Source organism: Notothenia coriiceps, unplaced genomic scaffold (assembly GCF_000735185.1).
Source record: "Notothenia coriiceps isolate Sejong01 unplaced genomic scaffold, NC01 NC01_scaffold00018999, whole genome shotgun sequence".
Classification (NCBI taxonomy): domain Eukaryota; kingdom Metazoa; phylum Chordata; class Actinopteri; order Perciformes; family Nototheniidae; genus Notothenia; species Notothenia coriiceps.
The window spans coordinates 278155-303558 of NW_011351700.1; the positions used below are offsets into that span (position 1 = coordinate 278155).

Genomic DNA, 25404 nt, shown 5'->3' on the forward strand with positions numbered 1-25404 from the left:
AGTGGTTAGCTGCAAGCTCTGCGTTTGTGATGGGTCAACACTAGAGATTCCCGTAGCTATTGCGTACAATGTGTTTGGTGATGGCACAAACACGTATATGGACAATACAGAAAAGGGAAAACCCCAAAAGCAAATAGGGCCTTTCAATTATTCTGCTAAGCTAAGGCTACATGCCATTTTGGCAAGACAAATTGGTGATACTTTTAACTTTTTTCTTATTATGATAAACCTAACTGCCTTTTTAATGATGGTGTTATAGGTTGTATGTTTAAATGAGCTTGGCAATAGTAAAGGACACAAATGACCAGTGCTTGGAATGTTACACTCGTACTTTTTCTCATCCCGTTCTCAGTTTTATTAGGTATTTTGCAGTTTAACTTTGTATTTACATTTGATGCTATTATATTTTATGGTATTTATGTATCTTGCTATTTGTTTGAGACTCTAATTTTAAGATTTATGTTATAATTATAACCACTACATTATTTCTGTTTCATAATGCTATAACCAGATCAAAAAGTGCAGCGTCTAAGTTATCACTACCCGTCATTTGATCAAACATTTATTAGTGTGTTTTGGCTCTGTAGATTCTAAAGCTCAGTGGGAAATTCGAGAGCACAGAGAGATAGATAGAGTGAGAGACGGAAGGCAAGCGAGGGCGACTACAATATGATCCCAGACAGACGCGTTTCGACTGGGGCGTGTAAGTGCCAGCCATTCCCTTGATGCAATGGAAACATGTGGCTGGACATGTGTGTGCGCTTCTCCCGGTCACTGCACAATCAGGAAGAGAGAGAGAGAGAGAGAGAGAGAGAGAGAGAGAGAGAGAGAAAGAGAGAGAGAGAGAGAGAGAGAGAGAGAGAGAAGCAGCTAGGCCAGCATTGACAAACTCATCCTCTTCTCTGAGAGCCAACAGGCCCAAGAGTGGCTTCAGTGTCTGTCTGCTCAGGGAGCCCGGGAGTGTTGGATCCATTAGTGTCGGCTCTATCTGATTTACAGGTCGTCCTCTCTCATCTGATAATGGCTCAGGCTCCTTGAATATTTAAAGAATGGTTGTCAGATACCTGCCAAACAAGTCTAACGAGATTGATGGGAAGTACCATGCCATCAGCGAGACAGATGATTGGCCGGGACTGCACCGCGGGCGGCACTTCTCACAAATGGGATTTATTTATTTATTATTGGCCGTTAAAAACGTTTTTTGGTGCATTGTGTTGGCTAACAGGATGTAGATGTGAATGACAACTGCCGTGAGAAAGGCAGTATCACAGTACATTTTGTTGCAATCATCAAAGTTTCACTTCCCTTTTGTCAACTGGAAAAGGTTGCCAGTATTTTTATGAAGTGAGGATTCACCAAGCTTTCTTTCACAGAATAAAACCTACATTTTGAGTCATCTCAATAAACTCCATATCTACTTTTAGAATTGGTTGTTTTATTTAGTTTTCTTTATTATCCCAGCATTTTGGATACCAGTTGCATTACTTATTTAGAAACTCTCGTAATTTCTACCCTGAAGGCTAATCCTAGTTTTAAACCAGGCTCCTTATGTTATGTTATAGTTTAATTGCTTATTTTTTACAGCCTAAGATGTTCATTTATTATATCCACTTCAGTTTGGCTCTTAGTTTTACTGTATATTAACACAATCCTGGCATTAAAGAACACTCAATGTGCTCTTAATATAAAAATAAACCTCATATTTCAATGGTCTTGGTAGCATCATGGGATCATCAATTTAAATCGGTAAATTTCCGGACATCTCACGTTTTCCCTATTGTCCACTTCACTTTCAATTGTGCCACGTTGGCATTTTATAAATGGCCATTGAGCAGTAATAAATCTTGCTTCTCTATTGCTGTTTAGTGGACCGATACAATACATCCCTGTCTCGGGACATGTGCAGAGAGAGGGACATCCCGTCAGAGGCGAAGGGTGGATGTAATTAATCTGGCACAATATTGACTCCTCACTCTCAATCCCTCAGCCCCCAATATAGCTGTCCCCTCTTAATGTTTAATGTAGCAATCGATCCACCCCCACACTGTTACTGAAATGATATAATGAGATCCCACTGCCCACTAGGGTATCATGGATGTGAGGGGATGGCCGAGTGTGTGCTTAATTGGTCTGTACACCTTTGTGGCAATTCATTCTTTACTGTGTGTTTCGAGCAGGCGTTTTAAGGCGAAATGTTCCTTATCATGAGGAGATAACACACACACAGAAAGGCCCGGACACCTTGTTTGGAATTATCAGCACACATGCCACATCCACAGTTCTTCCTCCGCTTCTCGTAACCCCCTCCTCACCCTCTCTTTCTTGATCAGGATCTTGACCGTAATTCTTGACGGCACGTTTGACCCGCGCTTACCCCTCTCCTTCCCCTATCTGCCTTCATCCGGATTTATCTGTGCTTTATCTTCATCAAGACATCTATCAACCCCCTCCATCTCCTCTTACTCCTCTCCTAGATCAGCGAGAATCGATACGGCCGCACGCTGGCTCTCAGCTCGCTCCACACACCTACTGGTCTGTGTCAGCAGGTTACTACGAGTCCAGCCTCCTCCTCCACTAACAAGCAGGGTTTGTTTAATGTGTGTGTGTGTGTGTGTGTGTGTGTGTGTGTGTGTGTGTGTGTGTTTAATTCATCGGTGTGTCAGACAGAGATGTGAAAGTAAGTCTGTGAGCAGATGTTAAACTCTGTGTGGGATTGTAGTGTTTCTGAGTTCCCTCTCTGTTTCTGCTAAATATCCCTCTGTTGATAGTTCAGCAAATTCTCCACCTTTATTTTTCTCTGACAGCAAGTGATGAGTTTGGAAAGAGCCAGCTGTTTCAACCCCAACCATGGAATAAATTACCAGATTTAAGATTTAGAGTTTGCAGTTTAAGAATCTCTCTATTGAATTAAAGAGAGAGAAAAACAGGATGGTGAGAGAGGAAGCCATGTTGACCACATTTTTACATAATCATGCAACTTTACACACTTAAGTAAACAAAGGAGGTGTAGTGAAGGCTGCTATAATAAAAGTAAACAAAGTATTCGACACCATCTACCTCACTGTTTGACCTTTTTAAGACCTTTTACATATAAAACCTATATAACACACGACAGGAAAAGGAAAACCCCAAAAGGGCAGTCTTTAATATACTTGTATTGTTGGCCCTTAAAGACGATGCCTTTCAGCAATGCATTAAAATGACTGTCAGGTGGTAGAAAATGTAGTTTTTAGACTGTCTCAAATATGAAGATTGGCTGCTTTTAAGTTCATATTTTTGCATTTTAGACTGACAAAAGAAAAGATTTGATGAATTCACCTTGGATTTAGGACTTTTAGGAACAATGTATGGACATTTTTGACACTTTGTTGATGTTTTATAGGCAAAAGATAACCTATTAATATATGAAATAAACAAAATCATAGTTAGTTTAGTCCCAGTAATCTATTAAGTGGCCATTTGAACGTAGGATATTTTGGAACCTGCATACTGCTTTTAAAATGCCGCACTTTCTAATATACCCTTCTTCTCCACTGTGTCAGTATTCTCCAGATTATGATCAATCTCACGCTCATCTCCGTGAATATTTTTCCATCATCTTCATCATCATCAATGTCACCTTCCACCTTCTGCTGACTCTGTGCTTTTTTCCTTTTGTCCGGTTGCACAGACGGGGCGTTTTGATTCGATAAGAGAGGACGGGGCTTTATCCCGTGTTTAATGAAAGGATCGAGGGCAAAGGGGGCAAACATGAAGGAAGTGAAGGAGGAAGTCTGTAAAATATGTGGGAACACACACTCTTATATATTCGCATACAAAGAGGAAAATGATTTCCATGCCCCGGACACTTCAAAGAGGTTCTTTACCTCAGCAGGATCTCATCGACCTTTAGCTACAACCACTTTGAATAAGAGTCCTCCCCGTGTCAGTGTATTAAGGCCAATTGGCTACAAATGATGATGATTCATTGAAAAGTGGAATATATGTTAAAAGTTGCATGATGTGAAACACTTTTCCAATAGATCAGAATGGTTATATATCTGTTTTCGGCAATTAAAAATAGCTAAATATGAGAATATGGACGCTGCAACCAAAAATGACTAGACTTTCTATGATGAGATTTAGGTTAGATATACTTTGTTGATCCCAATGTGGGAAATTGTTAAGGAATGAGTCCTAAAACCCAGAAATTAGTCAGCATATGATTACTTTCGGTTCCCTCGTGTCAAAGTCAAACATTTTTGGACTGGTTTGTGGATAGGAGCCTGAAATATGGTCTGTGGAGAATTTAACGTTTTGTTCTACGACATAAAATAATTCAGTAAATACCCCACTGGTGAATTTACGTTGGTTGCTAACAAGTGTCTAAATGAGACGACTAAACGTCATCAAGGCCAACATTAGCCACCTTTAGCTTAGCGGTGGTGACGTGAAGTCATGTGACCGTGCTGTAGTTCCTTTATAGCCCAACATTAGCCTCCTTTAGCTTAGCGGTGGTAACGTGAAGTCATGTGACCGTGCTGTAGTTCCTTTAGCCCAACATTAGCCTCCTTTAGCTTAGCGGTGGTGACGTGAAGTCATGTGACCGTGCTGTAGTTCCTTTAGCCCAACATTAGCCTCCTTTAGCTTAGCGGTGGTGACGTGAAGTCATGTGACCGTGCTGTAGTTCCTTTATAGCCCAACATTAGCCACCTTTAGCTTAGCGGTGGTGACGTGAAGTCATGTGACCGTGCTGTAGTTCCTTTATAGCCCAACATTAGCCNTGTTGTGTGTGTGTGTGTGTGTGTGTGTGTGTGTCGTAATTTGTTTTGGGACGAACAATCACCTCCTCCTCCGACCTGAGCATCATTGGACGCTGTTCTGGGTCATCCACACCCTCGCTCGACTCCCTCGGGTCGGCCGCCGGCATGCTCAAGAGCGACTAGATCCTCTCCCTCATTCTCCTACTACCTCCCCCAACTATCTACAGAACTACTTCTATTTCGTGGCTATTTAGGCCTACTTCCGTCCTATCCCTTTCTTCGCCATTCGCGCCCAGTTTGCACGGCAGGTTCTTAATCGCCAGTTGCTAGGACTAGTTATTTTCTTTCTCTCCCACTCCTCCCCCCATGCTCTTTCCGCGTCCTTTCTTGACACCTACACCCGTACACACGACTTATTAATGGTTTTGTTCCAAGGCCCGGAAAGCACAGCAACAATAGAGGGTACTATTCCTACTACGAGTCCAGCCTCCTCCTCCACTAACAAGCAGGGTTTGTTTAATGTGTGTGTGTGTGTGTGTGTGTGTGTGTGTGTGTGTGTGTGTGTGTGTGTGTGTGTGTGTGTGGGACTGTCAGGAACTAGAGTGAGATCTAAGTAGGAATGTTGGACGACAAAGGAGAGCGAAAACAGCTTTAAAATATATATTTGAAGGGTTATGACAACATTACACTCGCTTAAGTAATTGCTTGAATATGGGAACATGGTAGCATTGCTAAAACAAATTCAGATGAGGAAACAATGGGATTTCGGTTAAAGGCCATGGTTGAAACGTTAAACTGTATTTAGAATTTTGAATGTGGCCATCTTGGTTTTTCTCTTACCAAAGATGGAAACATGGGAGACATCCCAACAGGACAATGCTGTGGCAGTGAACTGTCAATCACAAGGTAGCACCGCCAAAATGCATAGGCCTACATCACTTTATTGACTATTTTACTCTATAGGGCCAATCATTTGCTACATTCTTTATTTCTTGCTTCATCATCTCTTCTTGTTAAAAAACTGCTGCATTTCCAGACCTAACCAACAACCAATAGAAAGAATGGTGCAATCTACAAAGCCTTTAAACAGGCATGGATGTTTTTGACGTTTGATTTAATACATTAAAACATTTACACACAGAATGTGAATATTATGAGGCGAAAGAACGTAGCACTTTCTTAAATAAAAAGGTTGTTTTTTCTTAGTGTACTCTGTGTGGAGATTGATTTATTCAAATAACACGGACACCCGTTCATAGTCTAAACCAAGAGAACAACCTCCATTACACTTTGAAAAAGACAGAGCACACCAGATCCTCTCCTGCCTAAAGGCCTGACTTGTATTAGATTATCCTTCAATAGGCAACATGTATAAACTGGAATTTACCACTGCCATGGTTTACACACTCGTATGTTTTTTCTTAATGAAAGCTTCAAGTTCAACTACTGTTATTTTTATGGCCTCGCCCCTTCTCTTTTACAGCGTCTGTTCCCCTCTTTGGTCTGTGCTCACTTCAGACGGAGAAAACATTCCAGCAGCAGAAAGCAGAGCTGTGCCGGAGTAAACACAGCAACACAGACAGAGAAATGCTAAGGCACGCATATGAGCATCACAGGGATGTACCAACACACACATACACTGACAGAGTCCTTTTTTTCTGCACACACACCTCCCCTCTCTCTCCTGTAATAAAACACACACTGCCGTCCATTCACAAAGCTCTGCTGCTGACACTCGGGTTGCGCTGCCTGGCTCAAATCCCCGCGGCCCCCTGGCTTTGACAGGGCTGTTCTGAATCAACACGCAGGAGTACAGCTTTTACTTCCCCACTGGAAGCTGTTAAACGCCTATTACTCCACATGCCTGACCTTTACAATCCTATTTCCATTGGATTTGATTGACTAAAGATGACTAAATAATGCTGTAAACTAGCAGTAAACTTTAGTTGTTGTAGTGTCTTTTTTTTTAGGTTCCTGATTGGAAAACAAATTCAAGAGAAACTTTTGGCCAGTTTGCAACTACACCAACAAAGGGCACAACTATCAAGATTTAACAGGAGTAGCATGATCCCCCAAAACTGAAAAGAGTTGTAGTCAGACTGACAGAAAAGATAGGTCTGCACCTCTCATAGGTGTTGTTGGAATAACGTCCCCCAATGTCGTGAATGAAGGTTCACCCCCCTTAACTCAATGTGCTGCCTCAGCCACTCTTTCACAACCAACCCATTCATAAAACTGCAGAGCTGAAGTGTGTCCGTGTGTGTGTGTTCGCCAGGGCCAAGTGTGTTTATGTGTGCGCAGGAGTAAGTGGATGAGAGGCTGTCAAAAGAAATCATCTGTCCGCGTAAGAGAAATCAACCATTTTACTCGTAAGCAAAGCAAAACTCTGTAACAAACACAGACGTGGAGGAAGACGAGCGGGGGTTTGCATGCATGTCTGGCAGGCACCTGGCTGCTTTTGCGCACTTTGTTGCATAGCAGCTGTATTTTGGAAAGAGAAGAACACAAGGCTGCATGTTTCTCTTTAGGGGAGAGAGGGAGTTGGAAAAGGGGGTGGGGGAGGGGGGCTCCATTCGCCCATCGCCTCATGCTTCGAATAGGGCCTGATTGGGCCGGTTCTGATCCAGAAAAACAACCCAAACAAGATGAAGGCTGTGAATTCATGACAAAGCAGAACACGCAGAGCCAGAGAGACACACTGCGGGGAGGATTTGGTTAGAGCTGGGTTACTGGAACCTTTCCTTTATGTTGTTTCCTTTATTCTGTCCTTGTTTTGTTCCCTCTTTCCTTCTTTTGTTCCCTTCTTCTTTCTTCTTTGTGCACCTTTTCTGAAGGCCAATCAATAATTTAAGTCATTTTTGACACACACATTCTATATTGACGCCCTGTTATGCTTTTGATTGTTTTTCCCTTACCTGCAGTGTATTATATAGCTTTTAGTGTATGTTAATGGTCTACAAAGGCTAAAATATCACACTCGCCTCGGCCCCCAGACTCACACTTCATTTTGTACAATAATCAAAGAAAAGGCGCACAAAGACTTTACTCAATAAGGTGAGATGAGCTTTAGCGGTTGAATATATACATTCTATGGGTGGAATGCAATGTAATGGTGAGATATAATAGAAATCAAAAAGAAGAGTCAGACTTTGAAGTCCTTTCTTTTTCTTCTCTAAATCCTCTTTATTCTCTTCCCTCTTTTCTTAGCTTTCTCTCCTTTTGCTAAACTTGCTTTTTGAAAAGTACTTTAAAGGCATTCTATGGCCACAACTTCCTATATAATTACTGCAAGGCACAAAACTAAACAATCGTCCCACACAGCTCCCAAATCGCTAGATTAGTTCACATCTTGGAACACTCAATGTGTGTGTGGAGAGAGACACAGAGAGGTAGAGAGAAAAGGGATGGGGGGGTTTAGTCCAGATTTTTAAATTCGGCTTAGTTTGTACAGACACAGGAAGGGAGGGAGGGGTTTGGAGTATCCACTTGGAGAGGAGGGGGTGTCAGAGAAGGGGGATCTGTAGTAATGTAGGGCTTTTTTATGAATGAAGAGCGAAGGAGGGAGCAGCGGAGGACTGAGAGAGAGAAGGAGAGAAGGGGGAGGGAGAGGCACACTTCCTCTTACGCACGCAGGGAAGAAAATGTATGAATGGGTCACATCTCTCGAGCAGCTCCAAGTGTAAACAACATACTTGGACAAAGAAAGACGACGGCAGGGCCTCGCTAAACGCCCAGGAGCTGGCTTTTAAGTGATTATTCAAACACAAAAACTTAAGTAGTGACATGTTCAAACTATTTTAATTAAGTATCTTCGCCATCAATTTGACTGACACCTCCATGGTGTTTCTTCCCCGCAGGCAGTAAACAGATAAAGGAATCAGTCCGACAGCCTAGCGTCAGGCGAGGATAACCCCCGAGCTGCTGTCAGCGGCCCCAAAATGAAGCATTAATCCTCATCTCCTCACATCAACATCCTTCTTTTTCCATGCAAGGGCCAATCACATTAGTTTGATGGGGAAAATATGGTGCGTTGTTATCACCAATGGCTCAATTACCTTTAAACACACACAGGCAGGTCAGCAAGTACATAAAAGTTGCATGTTGGCATAACCTTCCCTCAATGGCAGCCTGCACACAGAGTGGGCTTGTTAGCGGTGAACCGAGGGAGAATGGACCAGATGAGATAGATTTACCAGATGTGCAGGTATTGCACAATCCCCTCCTTTGCCACCCCCAGCCCCCCCGTCCTCTTCCCCAATCTAGCATTCCAACATGTCCTAGTGTTTTTGCCTATCTGCTTTTTTCTTTTTTTTGATTTCATCTCCTTCAACACCACACCCATGCAGGTAACAACCTGACTCAGTAAACAACAATGTTTAATTTTAAAAGGGCGCTGTTTTCAATGCAAGCCTCAATTATATTCCGGTCACCTGGGATTAGGGCTTTGCTTTATGTTTTTTTTTTTATGTACTACAGTTTCCATAAAAGGTGAGTCACCTTGTTTTTAAAAAGAACCCCATGACAATGAGAACGCATTTTAGCGCAGTATGGGAAAGATAAGCCTTTTTATGCTTTTAACACACCAGATTGAAACAAAAAGATGAATATGTTAGTGGTCGCTTGTCAGATTCAATTTCGCCTAAATCTGAGCTGGATAGAGATGCTCAAAGTGGACTCGGAGCTATTGACTGGGACCAGCAGGGACACTGTCTGTCAACGTGGGACTGTCTCTGCTGCGTATAAGTGAGCTGCCCGTCAAACTGAAGCCCTTGTGACCCTACAAATCATACACTGGTCAACCGTTAGCAGAGGCCTGACAGCTGATTGGCTGACAGGTCAGGGGGTTAAGTAGACATGACCCCTGTGTGCCCTGGGGTTCATCTGCACTTCCTGCTTCGCATTGTTGGCCAACAGACAGCGACAACGTTGCACAGAGCATGTGTCACCGAGGGGCTGAGCCGTTGTGACTTGGAGCTGGTTCAATCACATGATGTTTACACACAAAGGACACATTGGTTTCACTGAGAAGAAGTGCCTTTTGACTGGGAACAAACGCTGTCAATTTTACTTTGGGGGATGAGATTATACTTCACGTATTTCAAGTTTTCTCCCTAAGCATTTCAGTGTTATTGCTAAAGATGGGGAAGCCTGCAGTGCGTTGAATGGGACCGAAAAACTGTTTGTACTCCCACCCAGATCCTGAATCGCCATTGTTAGCGCAACAAGAAAGGGAAACTCATTCAAATAGCCGCTCAGTTGTGCAGCCCAGGAATTTGCTTCTCTATTTTACACCTTCCGATTTTTTACTGGTTTCCTGGGCCGTACCCATTCAGCTTTTCAAAGGCATGCAAATGGATGACGGCAGCACATAATGCTGGCATCCAAATTGACTTCATGATGACTGGCTCATTAGGCCTTGTGCCGTTTTGTCTGCCAAAGAGATACTGTAACATCAGCGAGTTACAGTATCCCTACCTAAGCCACTGGCAGATTCACAGTCACAAATCTGACCGCTGGATTCATCCTCACTTTCTCAGGACATGCATACTTTGGCTGAATTCACGAGAAGGCCTACAGTCCAATGTCTCAGCCATCTGGAAGATGGCTGAGACAGTCCATTCACAGATCAATGCCCCATTGAAAAAGAATTAAAAAACATCTGATCTGTGTACTTTATATTCAGATAATCAAATGTCTTGGCATAGACACACATACGTTCAGAGTACGCATACATTGAAAGTACTCACAGTTCTCAGAATGGAAATCAGGAACAAACTGCTCGTCACTGTCGGGAACTTGAGCTGAAATTAGAAAGAAAAAAGAACAGCCATAAATTTGACATGATTATAATAGTTTTGACAACAAGTGACCTTTCTCTGTCTCTACTTTCCTCCCTTGTTCTGTCTTACTGTTTCTCTTCTGGAAATCTGAGTCAGGCCCAGTCTGTGCTTCTCTTCGTGAGTTTTCGCAGCAGGTCAGCACTTTGCTCATCTCATAGATCAATATGCAAGAACACGGAGATCCTGAATAGCATGATGATAACCTGCCGTCCTTGTTTCCTTTGACTTAAACCGAGACATTTCTGCCAATTAAAACCATGAAACTAGACTCTGCATGTTGTGTTGGACAGTCCCTACTTATAGGAACCTAATGAGCTCAAGATGTGATAAATAATCAAAAATCTAAACTTAGAATTGTAAAAATATTTACTACTTTTCAAAATAAAATTGTTTACTACAGGTTATTTGTTTGCCGTTATTATTGCGAAATGCCTATTCCAAAGTATGTTCACATTTCACAATCTCATTTCCCCCAACCACAATTTTCTTTGACATTTTATCACAAACTCTTTGTCTGTAAATCCTAACAGAGAGGGAAAAACAACGTTTGTCAAGTCCAAGTTATGCAACGTCTTTTCTCCCAACCTCTTTTAAGACATCCTATTCGAGACATGTAATGACTACTCAACTAGCCAGACATCTGTACACCAGCGGTCGAGTTATACAACCAGCTGTTAACCTGTTTCTTTCTATCTCCTTTGTAGATACCCAGACAGACTAACAGGCTGTTCTGGCTATATACGAGTTAAGAAATCTGTCAAGCAGTACAAACCAGTTATTCAGATTCAGCTTGTCCCAACGTGGTGGGGACTCTGTTTAACAATCTTAAGGTAGTCTGGATTTAATCTGCTGCGTAGATGAGGATTCGCTGTAATTTAGCTGATACAGAACAAGTAAACTAGACTCAAATCAAGAGGCGAACTGGGACAGTGAAAAAGGAGCAAATTAAAGTCACATATTCTTGGATCCGCAGTGACTTTACTAAGAATTGATCACACTACAGTTCATATCGGTTGCTATGAAGCATTAATGTAAGAGTCACACAGACAATACACAGCCAATGATTTGTAAAAAATAGACGAGTCACTACAGTGCTACTGTTTGTGTGATATCTTGATCTGATCTATAATTACTTGCAGTGGTGTTCGATTTCAGAAGCCCCATCGGCCATAATGAAACTCATGAAGCTGATGCTAAACCCAGGTGCAGCCGGTAATTAAGTCACACAAACTGGTTAGAAAAGCCAAAATTCATCTGACTCCAAAACAACCTACTGGGGGGTGAGGAGGTCAAATTCACCCACTTAACCATGAGCGTGATGGCATTTTGGTTAACTACCCCTGAATTAATGATCTAACCCTACATTTAGAGCAGAAGCAGGGCTTGCAACCTTTTAATCTGGCACGACTTGAGCTCCACAAGTTTCTGGGTTTTTAAAAAGTGTTTCCATTGCTTGGGCCTCACACTTACGTCATGGTAAAAGCAAACTGGCAGGGAAAAGTTGATGGCTATCATTAAATATCACAAACTCAATCAGGGGTGTAATGGGCTACAAAACAAAGTGGTACCATGTTGTGGGTACTTTAGCACTATTCACTCGGTGGAAATGGACAAAAGAGTCATAAATAGCAGATTTAGCAAATCTGCTTTGACTCTGTAGCAAAGGATGTGATTGCAACCTCAAACAACAACTGAAATCTGACCCAACAGCCTATTCTCTCACTTCATCCGACATTATGCTTTCCAGATACACACTACCAAAACTCAAGAGAGCAGCAGACACAAAAAGAGGAAATAAGAAATCCAAATCCACTTTCGTGTTGTCACACTCCTCCTTCCTGTGCAAAGGAAACCGGATGATGGCGTTTCGGAGCATGTTCAGATAAATGACATCGATTTCTTATACAACGCCACATCCTGTGTCTTACTATCCTATAATAATATTACCCCCTTTTAACTTTTCGGTCTATCGCCCTCGGGGGGGGGGGGGGGGAATAAAGCTGCTGCATGAGACAGAGCAGGGGCCAATATTTAGTTCTGCACATCTAACAATCAATCATATCCGCTAGTTTCAACATGTCCAAAACGGAACACGCTGGACCTCATAAAGACAGAAGACATGCAGATGAAGAGCATCAGACAGTATCTGCTGTGTGTATTTGTGTCTGTGCCCTTTCCTCTGTGTGTGTGTGTGTGTGTGTGTGTGTGTGTGTGTGCGTGCGTGCGCGTGCGTGCGTGCATGAGCGCTTGCATGTGTATTTGATTTGTTTCCAGGAACACCTCGTCAGGGGCTTTGGGATGCAAGTCAGCACAAGAAGGAAAGTGTGTTTATACGAGCACAGACGCATGTTCTCCCCGATGCTTCCAGGCACCTTGAATGACTTTTTTTTTTCTCTCAGTGGGAGATCCTGGGAGGAGCTAAGCAGCCTCAGTCATATAAACCTAAAGGCCAAAATGAGACAAGATGTGACAAGCTCCTGAACTCTTGCCATTCAGTACTTCACCCTCTCTGAGTTCCCTTGCTTCCGCTCTCCTTTGGCAAAAAAAAAAAAGGAGAAGAAAAAAAACTCCCTCAAGCTACCCAGCTTTTACAATCTGGGTGAATCCCTCACAACTGCAATCAGTCATGATAAGGTCTTTAATTAATGCCACAGGAAAGGAGAGGTCTTAGCCGGGGAAGCTGAAAACAAGCCAGTACTTAGGGTTAAATAACACTTTGATAAAGTTACACTTCCATATTTCTGCTTTTCCTCTGTGACTCAACAATAAGCAACCACCCAATATGTACATCAAAAATGATGTCTCCTTTCACATCTTCCAAGATTACAGAAATATACTTTCTAATTGATCTCATAGTGCTTTTATCTAGTCATGTGGATATTTTTGCTCAGATTTTAAAATATCCAACTGTGTTTGATGCAACCGCCTCACTACAATGTTGGTGAATTTAATGTGGTGCTCATACCTATGAAAATGACCAAATCAGATTAGAAATGCAACAGCAAGCCCTGTTTTGTGCCATTTCAAATCATTCACATGGCTTGCTTTCATGAGTTTTTATAGGGACTTTTTATTTGGTAAAAAGTAGTCAAGAGTGAAACAGATCACAGTGTGCTCTGTGATTTAGAGTCACAGGGTAATTGTTTCCTTGGAAAGCATGTTTCTGATCTATTATTTTAACTTTTCAGCAGCACCAACTAAATACTAAGTCCATTCTAGTAATGTGGTGGCATAATCTCATGTTTAAGTCCAGGCAATTAAACCAAAATGATCCCAAAGACCAAACCACAGTAAGGTAAGTGAGAAAAACGGAGCCTTTAAGGGTGGCTTTTACTGTAAAATCTGTGAATACAAATGGGCTCCAACTTTGATGCGACACCCATTGTTGCAGTTTTATGGGCTCTGGCTCTTGTCTCTGTCTACGTGAGACACTGGTGTGAAGTGAACTTGCTGGTTTTGGCGCTGCATGAGAAAAGGTGAGAAAGCTACGTGGATACCACATTGTTTCCCATAAACAGTAGCTTGCTGGGGAGCATGCTGTATTTAAATGTCTGGCCTACAGGTCAGACACAACCGCTTCCACATAGCGTCCTACTCTCCTATAGTGTGCCGATCTGCTGTATACTGTGACTCAAAGTCAATACTGGCTCTTTGTACTGTTTTAAAGTGACGTAATCGCTATTGAAATTCTTCTTTACACATAACAACAGAGCACCACCCATTCTCTTTATACTTGATTTAAGAAAATAGCATTTATGTAGGATAAACAATCTGCATAACCTGTGTTATAGGCACATCTTGTGTCAAAATAACATTCTGAATGACCTATTGTGGCTCTGCAGAGATGTTCTGGCCCACAAACTGATTCTACAGTTTTATGAAAATAACGTTGTTTGGACAGATCATCACAAGAAATCCCATCCAGATCGTGAAAAATGATCATGCCTTCTAATATTTTTAATTATATCGCAACGATACAGCAAAATCAGCCAGATATTTGCAATTAGAGATTTTAACCCAACATTTTACCAGTGTAAGTAGCATTTCAAACCATAGTTTCCAAAAGAGTTGTGATGTCACAGAATCGCCTGTACATGCACAATTTATACTCAGGTAAGAACAAAGACAATTTCCCCCATCAACAAATAAAAGTTGTAATACTGGTGTAATACTCTGAAATCAAAGCTCAAACACCAAAGTGACAATAAGCAACTTTAAACAGAATTTATCAAGTTGATGTGGTTCACATTAAATGTAAAAACAGAGCAAAAGTTCTCTTTAACTTCCACATCAAAGCACTTCAAAGCAACAGACACAACTGAAATTCACACCTCTTGGTTGCACTTCTCATTTTAACTCGCGTCTTTAAGCACCTTTCAGACCAACACTGCCCTGCCACTGTTGTCCACTAAAACTGGGCACAATGACTCACGGCCTGTGTTGTTTTCTCTCTCTTGACATGCAGTATAATTATTCCATTTGGGCTTACATCATCATTGCACTTATTAAGTCTACTGGCTGACAATTGCCTGTGGCTGGGCCCTATTTCATCGCTATGTGCCTTTGAGTGACACAAGCCAAATAGCCTGTTTGTTTGCATTGGCTGCTGGCTGGCACGCATACTACATGCCAACATGGCCAAAATAGGACATGCTCGAAGCTAATAGTGTCCCGTCTGTGTTCTTTCTGGACCCCTTTTTTTTCTTCTTTTTTGGTGTTTTACGGTTTATGAGCATGTGGGCTGCATCAGGCAGTTTGGGACAGTAGCTCAAATAAGTGGATTAATAAGAGTTTGGTCTGAAAGAAGAGCTGGAAGCAATGAGTGTCCTTCGTAGTCACAGGATTTCTAATAAAAAATTTAAATATTTGTGTAATTTAAAGTCTGTGTTAACCAACATTTCAAGCTTATCAAACCCCATGAGTCATTAACAGGGAAATCTTCACAGCAAAGTAGAAATTAAGAATAAAAAGCTGGCAGATCTCACCTTCTGTGAGCCATGTCTCTTGGAGTTGGCTTAAATCCTGGAAGAGGTCTGAAAAGAAAGATACACATATGAATATTCAGAATGAATGACAAGTTAGATTCACTAATATTTTTCTTATCCTCATGATATGCATATCAAGTAACTATTGGCCTCATACTGACATTGCCTGGGCTTGATAGATGTCAACATGCGTATTCAATTACTTTACCTTCGGATTCCTGAGGGGGTAATTCTGTGTCCATGTATTTCCTTTTCGCTGCCATCAACAGTCTATTTAGGGGCCCATTTCCATGCGACTTCTGCAAAACCCATACATGTTAACAGAGAAGTGAGAAACAGATTCCAACAGAGCACATCAGTGTCAAAATCTTTAATGTGGCATGTAAAAACCACTTCGACATATTTGACCAAACCAGACACAAGTATGTTAACAATAATTTGTAATGAGTTATAAATAAGAGGCATGCTATATGTGAACATGAATCTACTCAGAAAACAACACATTTCTCTATGGTGGAGGAAATCTGTGAAAAACAAACGCGCAGTTTGCGCCTGGAGAAAGTGGCCATTTGGCACACATTGACACGTTCTCCAAGCAAAGTCACGATTAGAAGAAAGCCACAGACAAACATGACTATGTGCAATACTTATGCTTTAGTTTGTAAAGATTTATGTTAGTTTAAAGCGGGGTTAGAAGTAGTTTTATATCCCGCGCACACAGCTGCTTCAGCCAAAACTCGTGCAGCAGACGGAGAGATAAAGCCCGGTAGCAGTTATTTACAAAGCAAAACATATGAAAGTAACAGAAAGATTTCATCCATACGTACATTTGCTAAAGTGTAAGGCACTTGCTGGTCCAAATATCCATCCATCTTATAATCCATCCGTTACCCGTTTGTGGTCATTTAGGCAGAGTGGATCCACGCAGGCTGCAGGGAGAGGAGGGAGCGCTGCTTGTGAATGGAGCAGCGTGGAGGCTGCATGCATAATGAGCTCCATTCACAAAAAATGCCGAAAGGAAGTGATGGCGAGTGATTACCCAGCGGGCTGCTGCCCTCTTTACAAATCTCTTATTTGTGTGTATGACAGGCAGACAGCTCGTCACATACCTATAAGTTAAGGTAACGTTCATTTTACACCTCAAGCAGCTCTTTCTTCACGTTTTTAGAAGGACATTTCAGTTTTTGTTTTTGTTTGTGTTATAGGCTACCTAGTGGCGTGGTTGATAAAAAACATGTCGGACGGGTCGTAAAAGCGTGTTTGAATTATGAGTGTTATTTAGTACTGTTTCTCGGGCTTTTTGCCACGTCTGCCCACATTGCTTGGCTCCACTTTCTTTGGGAACCAGTCCAGCGCTGTTGTAGCTGTGACGGGAAACAGATGTAGCGAGTTTTAGTGGAGTCACAGCCGCAAAGCTCAACTATATATTTCGACGGAAACAACTTAACATTGGCAGGAAGAGTTAGTTTGAACACGTTTTTGTTTAAGTGAGGGGACTTTTGAGGCAGCTGTGTTGTCAATTCTGCTACGGACATGATTTGGGGAGACTTGCCTTTTGTTGCTCGAGCCAGACGAGGCTCGTGATTGGAGCATTTCCTCTTTCAAGGGCTCAAATTTCTTGCCTTTGTCCGCTTGAATACACTGACTTATGAATGAAGTCTCGGTTCCCCGTGTGAGCCAATCAGAAGCGTGGTAGTCGGGTTCCTAGCAACCGTAGGCGGAGCTTGTGCCACAGCAGCCAATGATCTCCCTGTATACTGCGGGCTTTTATTCTGGATTTTCCAGTTGTTTTTCATTCACAAAAAAGAGAGAGGGAAAGTTAGAAAAAAAACTTCCATTCATAAAAACCTGCCCTGGCACGAATGTTCTGACATGTTTTTCTTTTCTACCCAGACAAACTCAAAGAACCTGACTTTGTTTACTTCATTTTATGTCTCAACCCTCTACTTATTAAGGCCAGACAGGAAGAAGTGGCCCTACCTCTGCAGGAGCCCTGTACCTTAACATGAGCATTAAATAATATGCATTCTTGTGGTTTTAAGTTTATACCACAAGAAAGCCACATCATTTAAAGCTCTCTTCAGGAAGCTGTGTACACAGGATGGTGAAATGCTTGCTGCTTATTGAAACTAAAGTGCTAAACTAAAGCCACAAAGACTGTTTTTTAAGGAGGAGTTGGCAGTCAGGAGCCAGGAAACAAAGGTTCTGATGGGATTTGAGATTTAGTTTCAGTGGTGAATATGAATCATGGACGTACACAACACAAAGTTTAAGAGCATTTCTATTCCTCCTCTCTCCCCCTGTTGATATCAATCTCCATTACAGGTGATACTGCCCATGTTATTCCCTGCTTAATGATAGTTAGATGTGCATTTAGATGTACACAACAGGCCATAAATGTTACATCAGCCCTGCTCTGTACAGCCATCACTGAGCAGGAAAGGCTGAGGGATATTCAAGTAAGTAAACATTATGGTTGTTTAGCAGTTGTTTTATTACATTTAAGCCACTATAAACTCTCTTGAAACCATATATGCTAAAATAGTCGTTCCCAAACCACAGTGTCACAGTGGATATAAAGGAATAAAGAAGAAAGGAAAGGGGGGTGGGGATATGTTTTTTCTTTGGTTAAATACTGTTTAGTTTAACCTCTTTTAAATGGATTTGTGCCAATGGTGTTAGACTGTTTTTCATCACCATAACTTCCTTTTTATCCCGGACGTCAAAGCACAACTAAACATTATTTGTTTTTGCCCATGAGTCATGACAACCCACATGTGACTTCAAAGCACGTGAACTTTGGACTCAAAATTTCCCCTTTTTAATGTGAAGATAATGTTGTAGCCACACTTGTGGGATGGCGATGTTGGACTGTTGGTTGGTCGGTCAACAAATTTGGTCAAGACTTAAATATTAGAAATGCTATTAGATTTTTTACAGAGGTTTAATGTACACATGTGGATAAATCCTATTGAATTTTCTTTTAGCGCCAACACAAGGCTGATATTTGTAGTTTTGAGTGAAATTATTTGACAAGTTTAACAACTCTGATGATCCCCTGAACTTCCTTTTAGCAACATTAAACCTTGGTTTATGACCATAGAAGTACAAAACTAATTATTTCCAGCCTCAACTGAACTGTAATATAAATATTTTCCCGACGTAAGCAAGATGAAACAGCCTAAAAACAGCTGTTAGCTTAGCAACAGATGCTTGTTTTTTTTTTCTTCACGAAACACTTTTACCTCATCAGACCTATATAAATCTTTGAAATTAAAATCCCTTTTGTTTAAATACTCCCTTTCTATATCCATAAAGGTTAGTTATGCTCGGATCTCCTTATTGTATGTTCTGCGAGAAAAACAGAAAGAATGTTTTATTATTAATGTTTCCACAAGCTTATTTTTGTCCCAGATATTAAAGCTCAACATGATTGTGTTCACCACCACAAAGTATTGGTAAATAACTGGCGTTGCATAAAAAAATTGCACTTGAAAGCATGTGGGCACGAAATCCCTAATTTTCCATCTGAGTATGTCCTTTTTTATGCTTGTAAATAATTTATCTCTCGGTTCAGTTCTTAAACACTTCATCCATAAGGCATCTAAAGTTAAAACTGTCAAATGTGATTTCAGACAGCATACAAAAAAATTGACTCCTGATCTGCGGCACATGTTCGGGACGCACATGTGTTTTTAATCCACATGGTTGACATCTTGAAAAAAAAAAGAAAAAAGGGGCAGAAGAAGGCGCCTTAAATACCTCCTCACTACTATAGTGCTGATAAAGTCATGCCGTTTCAGGCACAGGATTTACAACTTCTTCCAATCGTTTAGGATGAATGGAAACTGTAAAGAACATAGGCCGTTGCCATAGATCACCTCTGTGTGTTTCATTTACATTACACACAGCGCAGGGCCGAAATGCATTGTGAAATCTATTGTAATAGTCATCCACCCCTGAGTCTAATAAAGCTTTGTCAGCAGAGAGATAAGTACTGACAGAGACAGAGGGGAGACATTTTAAGTTCAGTGCGGTGCTCTGGAGTGGACACAGAGTGCTTATTGATCAAAGCTGTGCCTGATGGATGGCTGAAATGTTATTATAGCTACAGCTGCTATTGAGAGGCAGAGTGAGATGTGTCGAAATGGAGAGAGATATTCTAAGTGAAATAGTTTATAGAGAGATGTTAAAAATAATGAATGGAAAGAATGAGGAAGAAAGACAGACTGTAAGAGGATGTGGGGAGAAGGGAGACATAAGGAGCCAGAGGCCGTGGCGTCTGACTGCGGGGGATGGTGTTTGTTTCGAAGGCTTGTCGACAACACCTCTCCATCTTTCCTCTCTGTGGAGCTTCATATTCCTCTCTCGTCCCTCCTACTCCTCCCTCGCTCCTGATAAGGCTGATGGTGCCTGATAACAAATGAAGATCGTTGGTAAAACAAGGGCAACACACAAGGACTTACTGGAAGCACGATCAAAACGTCCAATTGCACTTACATTTCTTTAGATATAACTTGTATATAAATGGTTAGATCTCCATTCATTTTAATTTGAGCTTAGCATACTGTGAGCCAAATTCCTGTTGCACATTCTTGTTGTGATTCTGGAGCTTTTGATCACACAACACAATATTTGTCAGCACATTAAGTGCTTCCTGCTGTCATGGAATTGTAAGCGCATTTTTTCACCGCCCTTTTATCCATGTTGGCTTTAGTTGAGTTAGGCCAACATGGACAAGAAGGTCAACACTTTTTCTTTTTAAATGGTCTATATGAGTTAATGTTGCTGAACATATTGTGACATTAGTTTTACAGAATGAATGACAACACATTTGCACCAAAACAGGCCTGGGAAAAATCTCTTTGAGAGAGCCTTTCATGTAAAAGTAGTCATGGGATCCAATGTTTATACAGCATTATTCACTATTGGTGCTTTAAATGAAAATGCTGGTTTTCTTAAACTAAATCAAACTGTAATAAGGGACATTGACTGTACATGAGTGACATGACAACCAGGCATCGGAGCAGCATTAAAGCAAACAGGACTCTCACTTTGTTTGGAGAGTGGAGCGGGCTTCCGAGGAAGAGCTGCCTCTCTCACGTGCCATTCCAACTGAAAAATGATTGCTAATGCAAACACTCAACGTGTGAAACACAGGGCAGTCTGTGTGTGTGTATATGTGTGTGTGAGTGGATGTGTTTCACTTGCCCTTGTAGCTTCCTTTTGCGTAGGGGCAAGTATTTTCCAGTTTCACTTTCAAGTTGACCAAAAATAAAACGTTAGTTTCCTTTTCCCTGTCACATCCTTACTATGCCATGTTGCCAAATCTGCCCCCCCACCTCACCCCTCTCAGGACTACCTCATCTCCTCCCAAATTAACATCCAGAAGAATATTTCCTTAACAAACAATACACACCTGAAAATAACTCCAGACAAAATAGAGCCAGCAATGTTTGCTGCATGATTCTTTAAAAAGAAAAGGGGCACATCCTTAAAAAGGTCAAGCTGGATTATTTGAATATTGCCCCTCCCTGGAAAGATCCCATTGTTTAGTATATTTCATTTGATGTTGCTTTTTGGAGAGCTGCCTGCACAAACATGCAATGGTGCTTTATTATGAGCGAGCACCTACAAAATGAGCATTTCAACCCACACATACAAGAAGGTTGATTTCCGAGTCACTTCTGTTGACATGATTGGTTGTTAGCTTGGAGAGGTTCCAGGGTTTGTGATTTACACCTCTTGGAGTTGTGCTCCTGAGGCTAGTGCCGGGCTGTAGACCACAGAGACACGTCGAGTGATGATTACCCACCCGTGCACCACCCTGCAGAATTCCTGGCAGAGATGTTCAGTCAGCACCCCACACAGGCTTCGCTCGCCTCAGTTGAGCCTGCTCTAAGCAACAGATGAGCTTCAGTGGAGGTGTGTGTGTGTGAGAAGAAAGAGATCTTTATTAGTGTGTTTATGAGCAAGTGTGTCATGTTTAATGCATACGCTCCCATACATGTCCTCCTCCTTTGCCTGTGTGTGCTGTAAAATCCATCCAGGGCCTGTCCTTCATTCTCTCGGGACACTGGCCCGTTGCTGGGATTCCTGCTTGTGTATAGCCATAGTCAGGAAATGTCACTGTTGGCATCTTACAAGGGCCAGTGCGCCAACCCAAGCGTGCCTCCTAGCCACCTGCGGCCCAACCTCCTCCGCCGCAGACACTAACTCGCTTGTTTGTTCCCCGGCCATTCCCCTCCAAAGTCAGCCTGTCTGGCCTGCTCCGGGCTTGTGAAAGATCAATCAGGTGAGCACAATAGCATTTATAGGGGTGTTTTTGACTGGCAGCCCTGAAGAGAGGTTGCTGCCATGCAGCTGCACCGGCCCAGCTGAGCTGCCAGAGAAAACATAAAGCTGACTCTAAACTCTCCCCCACACAGACAGGCACAACAACTATTTTAAAGGTTTGAAATGGGGGGAAATAAATACTTCAATGTAAAAACTACTTTTTTTGTCTGCGATATTTAATATTTCATTTTAAATAGCAACAGTCTCTTATTGTTTTCATTTATCTCTCTTTTTTAAATAGTCAGTGGAGAAATAACAGAAAATCCCAGCCTTTAAGCGTTTTTTCTACAAAACAATGTAAAGATCTGGTGCAGATACAGTGGGGAAAAAAAGTATTTAGTCAGCCACCAATTGTGCAAGTTCTCCCACTTAAAAAGATGAGAGAGGCCTGTAATTTTCATCCTAGTTATACCTCAACTATGAGAGACAAAATGAGAAGAAAAAAATCCAGAAAATCACATTGTCTGATTTTTAAAGAATTTATTTGCAAATTATGGTGGAAAATAAGTATTCGGTCAATAACAAACAAACAAGATTTCTGGCTCTCACAGACCTGTAACTTCTTCTTTAAGAGCCTCCTCCGTCCTCCACTTGTTAACTGTATTAATGGCACCTGTTTGAACTCGTTATCAGTATAAAAGACACCTGTCCACAAACTCAAACAGTCACACTCCAAACTCCACTATGGCCAAGACCAAAGAGTTGTCAAAGGACACCAGAAACAAAATTGTAGACCTGCACCAGGCCGGGAAGACTGAATCTGCAATAGGTAAGCAGCTTGGTGTGAAGAAATCAACTGTGGGAGCAATTATTAGAAAATGGAAGACATACAAGACCACTGATAATCTCCCTCGATCTNAGGAGGCTTGACCGCTTTCGGGTGGCAGTGTTGCCTGCCAGGGAAAAAACCCTCTCACTCGGGGTGCTTGTGGCTGGAATAGCCAGGTAGCTCCTCGAAAGCGGGGGAAGCGGGGCACGTTTTCTGCCCACCACTCCAGTGGATTATCCATTGTGGGGATATGCGGTGTCCGCAGGCAGTAATCCCGTAGCTCATCATCCGCATCACTGTTGACCCGTGTTTTCTTGCTGTTCGTTTGCCTCTGTTCAGTGCTGACGCCGGTCCGTTGCTCACTGGTGCTAGCATTACTGCTAGTGCTAGCTGTCGGCAGCGGGTGTTTCATCTTCAGATGGTTGCGCATAGCAGATACATTTGTATTGTACTTCAGTACAGCTGTACACAACTGACACTTCATTGTGGAGTTGGTTACATCTTCGTTGAAGTACTGTCATACATAAGAATGTCGGACGTGTTTTAGAGCATTTTGCAGCACCTCGTTTACCTCAATTTTTTTCACGACTAGTTGACTAGGGCCTACATCGCCGACTAGTGGTAAAGGTAGTCGACTAGTCGACTAGTCGATTAGTTGGTGAAACCCCTAACCTGTCCACAACTTCAAACAGTCACACTCCAAACTCCACTATGGCCAAGACCAAAGAGCTATCAAAGGACATCAGAAACAAAATTGTAGACCTGCACCAGGCTGGGAAGACTGAATCTGCAATAGGTAAGCAGCTTGGAGTGAAGAAATCAACTGTGGGAGCAATTATTAGAAAATGGAAGACATACAAGACCACTGATAATCTCCCTCGATCTGGGGCTCCACGCAAGATCTCACCCCGTGGGGTCAAAATAATCACAAGAACGGTGAGCAAAAATCCCAGAACCACACGGGGGGACCTAGTCAATGACCTGCAGAGAGCTGGGACCAAAGTAACAAACGCTACCATCAGTAACACACTATGCCGCCAGGGACTCAAATCCTGCAGTGCCAGACATGTCCCCCTGCTTAAGCCATTACATGTCCAGGCCCTTCTGAAGTTTGCTAGAGAGCATTTAGATGATCCAGAAGAGGATTGGGAGAATGTCATATGGTCAGATGAAACCAAAATAGAACTTTTTGGTAAAAACTCAACTAGACGTGTTTGGAGGAGAAAGAATGCTGAGTTGCATCCAAAGAACACCATACCTACTGTGAAACATGGGGGTGGAAACATCATGCTTTGGGACTGTTTTTCTGCAAAGGGACCAGGACGACTGATCTGTGTAAAGGAAATAATGAATGGGGCCATGTATCGTGAAATTTTGAGTGACAACCTCCTTCCATCAGCAAGGGCATTGAAGATGAAACGTGGCTGGGTCTTTCAGCATGACAATGATCCCAAACACACCGCCCGGGCAACGAAGGAGTGGTTTGTGATTTTCTGGATTTTTTTTTTTTTCTCATTTTGTCTCTCATAGTTGAGGTATACCTAGTATTGGTGGCTGACTAAATACTTTTTTGCCCCACTGTATGTGCACCGCTTTGCTGTGTTCCATTTTGATTAGTGAGGCCAAATATATTTCCTCTAAAATAGAGCCCAAGTCCATGCTACAACAAAACCTTTTCATACAAAAAATCGACTTTTTATAGTGAATAGTAAATAAAATAAGTGAACGTGGCAGCAGGACGGCCTATGCAGTACTTCCTCGAAATAAACTACAGTGTGTTTGTGTGTTCATTCTAATGAAGGTCACACAGGGCAACAGTGTAGTAAATTGATGTATTTTTGGACTACAACAGAGCTCTATAGCACAGAGGAGTGGATCTATGTTAAGCATTGGCTACATTTGAAGTGGTTCAATTAACTGTTTGTTTTTTTCTTTTCCTGACATCTGATAATACAAATAAGTAATGCCGCCAGTCCTTATACTTAAAGGGAAGGAGAACAATTGGGTAAAGAAAAACATCAAACGTTCCTGTATTAAACGTTTTCTGAAGGATCATGTTTGCATATGCGGATAACGCTAACTTTTGGTGACTTTAGGAGAAATCTACAGAAAAAAAACACCCACATGTATATTCAGATGTGTTCTTTCCACTCGTTTTAACAAAGGGAATTTGTATTGCTACAGGATTTTGAATATTTTACAATTATTTATTCAAATGGTGAAAACTTTGTTGAAGACGCATGCAAATATCCATGTTTTCACATTCATGTGTTTTCACACGTCTAGCAATAAAACCGGCCCTCTATTAACAGCCAATGGCACATGGCGGAGACCAAAGAGTGTTTTGGGAGTCATTGTTTTGTTCTAAAAGCAGGATGACTTTAAGGAGACACAGAGGAGCCTTGTTGATGTCTCTCTTCTCTCAGTCTCACTTGTTCGCTGGCCACATAACGCTGGTTTTGTGAAAACCCTCCCATTGTTGACACCAGCCGCCTCTCCACCCACATTTCCATTTATATCCCTTTTCCCATTTTATTTCCATGCTAATTTGGGGTGAGGACAAAAAAATCCCATGTCATGTCATTTTTAGTGATGCAGCTGGTTTATCTATCCATACAAGGGGAAAACCAGTGGGGCTGGCCCGGGGGCATGTGCTCCTCAAAACTGCCTCTGTTGAATCAAAGGCAGGATATGTAGATGGTGAGACTGTTTGACATACTGAGGATAAAGAC

General features: G+C 41.9%; 1 protein-coding gene across 1 annotated transcript; it reads right to left on the reverse strand.

The window, feature by feature from the left end:
* Nucleotides 1-8396: 8396 nt before the first annotated feature.
* On the reverse strand, nt 8397-16550 carry LOC104951505 (ETS translocation variant 4-like). Its single transcript, XM_010778166.1, has 5 exons — nt 16395-16550; nt 15776-15866; nt 15568-15615; nt 10475-10543; nt 8397-8461 (listed from the first exon to the last, which is right to left on the reverse strand). Exons 1-5 carry the CDS (start codon nt 16449-16451, stop codon nt 8397-8399), a joined length of 330 nt encoding a protein of 109 aa, XP_010776468.1. The 5' UTR covers nt 16452-16550.
* Nucleotides 16551-25404: the final 8854 nt, after the last annotated feature.